Raw genomic sequence first — 1,765 nt, 5'->3', positions numbered from 1 at the left:
TGAAAAAGTTTAAAGAATAAAGTCCCTTCCAAGTGTGGCAATAAACAGAATGACGTTTCTATATGACTATAATTTGCTATGGTCTTCCTCTCTCCACTCTAGGCTTGGGTCTCCAGGAAGATTGTCTGAGAATAAACACATGCTGAAACTGCAGGGTGAGATTTTGTGTTGCCCACAGCATTACAGACTGAGAGTTCTTTCACACTTATTGAACAGAAAAATTAGAGATAGTTTCTCTATTTCTCTCACTGAGCATGCCAACACTCAGGCAGGAGTCCATCCCTGTGAATCAACACAACAGGGCTAAAAGTTGCATAACCAAGAGCAAGAAATTTTTGAACATTTGGCATCAAGGATTTTTCTGCTAACGAAAGACTTAAAATTAAAGAAAAAGCACAGTCAGCCCAATAGAAGAAAACAAAACAGAGCATTAGAAGGAGGACACTCTGAGCAGCTCTCAGCTCAGGGGGAGTTCTGTAAAGAAGCTTGGAGTTCTGGAGGTGGAGGACATGCTGGTGGTGCTTGTGGAGAAGAAGTACCATGTAGCCACTGGCCGCTCCCATGGCTCCCTGAAACACAGCATCTCTCAGGACCATCAGAGGGAGAACAATCCATTTTGTCTTCTGAATTTCTAACATAAAATAGCAGTAGCCATCTTCACTCATAAACTGTGATATGTTCAAACTTGTACTTGTGACAGAATGGATTAGGTTCATAGCTAATAAAGCGTTGAGTATCCAAAAGAATGAAAAGATTGGAAGGATGTGCCATGCAGACTTTGGTCTGAGCCTCCTCCACCCAGATGCTCTGGGACTGATGATGATGGCCTGGACCACAGTGAGGAGACTGCTGGTGCAGATGGAGACCCCACGGGCCACCCTCTGCAGGTAAATGAGGATCTTACATCCTATGTCATCTAGGAAGTTTCTCAAACCAAAATCTGCCAATGTCTTTGGCCATCCCTTTGCAAGAAGGATCATGATATTTGTAAAAGCCAAGTGCATGAGAATAATGTGTATGGGTTTCTTTTCAGGTCCTCCGCACCAACTGATCATATTATTCACAGAAACAGAAATATTTCCCAGAGTGCCAAACACAGTCATGAAGAAGAAAATCACTTCCATAATAAAATTCAAAACCATTTCTTCCTTTCCACATAGAAGAATTTGTGCCGAGGATGCAAACACTCTTCAAGAAAGCATCAATAATGTTACAAGTGGACCTGAAAAACACATTTTACACAATAGCATTTTCTAGTGTGCAAGAGGCAGCAATGGTCAGATGTAATATCAAAAATTAAATCCCTGAAATACCTCCTTTTTCCACACTGTGGACTCTGGGATATTGTGTGTGCTCTGACAGGTGAGTTTGGTAACTGCTATTCAAAATGTCAAGTTTTAAAGAAGATTTTTATTTTTGAGCTTTACACTAGCAAAACTGACTTTTTGAAGTCGTGTGTGTGTGTGTGTGTGTGTGTGTGTGTGTGTTTCTGTCTGCGTGCATGGCTTATCCTAGTTACCGCTCAGCACAGCTGAACTGAACTCCAAGATTCTCCAACCAAGATTTCTTCCTCTGTTTCTCATTCTCGTTCATATTTCCCCACTCAGTTCCCAAAATCTGAGGCTCATGCTGACCCTGTCTGCTTCCCCACATCACAGACACTGGGAAAACCTGCTGGGTCAGCAGCTGTAACATCTCTCAGATATGCTAACTTTACCCTCCACACTGCTTCCTTCTTTTTCTGATATTCCTTTCTTATCTGCAT

General features: G+C 41.9%; 1 protein-coding gene across 1 annotated transcript; it reads right to left on the bottom strand.

Moving 5' to 3' along the window:
• Positions 1–245: 245 nt before the first annotated feature.
• Positions 246–1,263, bottom strand: LOC102000897 (vomeronasal type-1 receptor 4-like). The gene is made up of 2 exons (XM_013349102.2): positions 1,186–1,263; positions 246–1,148 (listed from the first exon to the last, which is right to left on the bottom strand). The coding sequence occupies exon 2, from the start codon at positions 1,140–1,142 to the stop codon at positions 246–248; it is 897 nt and encodes a 298-aa protein (XP_013204556.1). The 5' UTR covers positions 1,143–1,148; positions 1,186–1,263.
• Positions 1,264–1,765: the final 502 nt, after the last annotated feature.

The sequence above is a fragment of the Microtus ochrogaster genome, chromosome 16 (genome assembly GCF_000317375.1).
Source record: "Microtus ochrogaster isolate Prairie Vole_2 chromosome 16, MicOch1.0, whole genome shotgun sequence".
NCBI lineage: Eukaryota > Metazoa > Chordata > Mammalia > Rodentia > Cricetidae > Microtus > Microtus ochrogaster.
The sequence above is the reverse complement of the archived record's forward strand: the minus strand, read 5'-3'. Positions and strand labels throughout refer to the sequence as shown.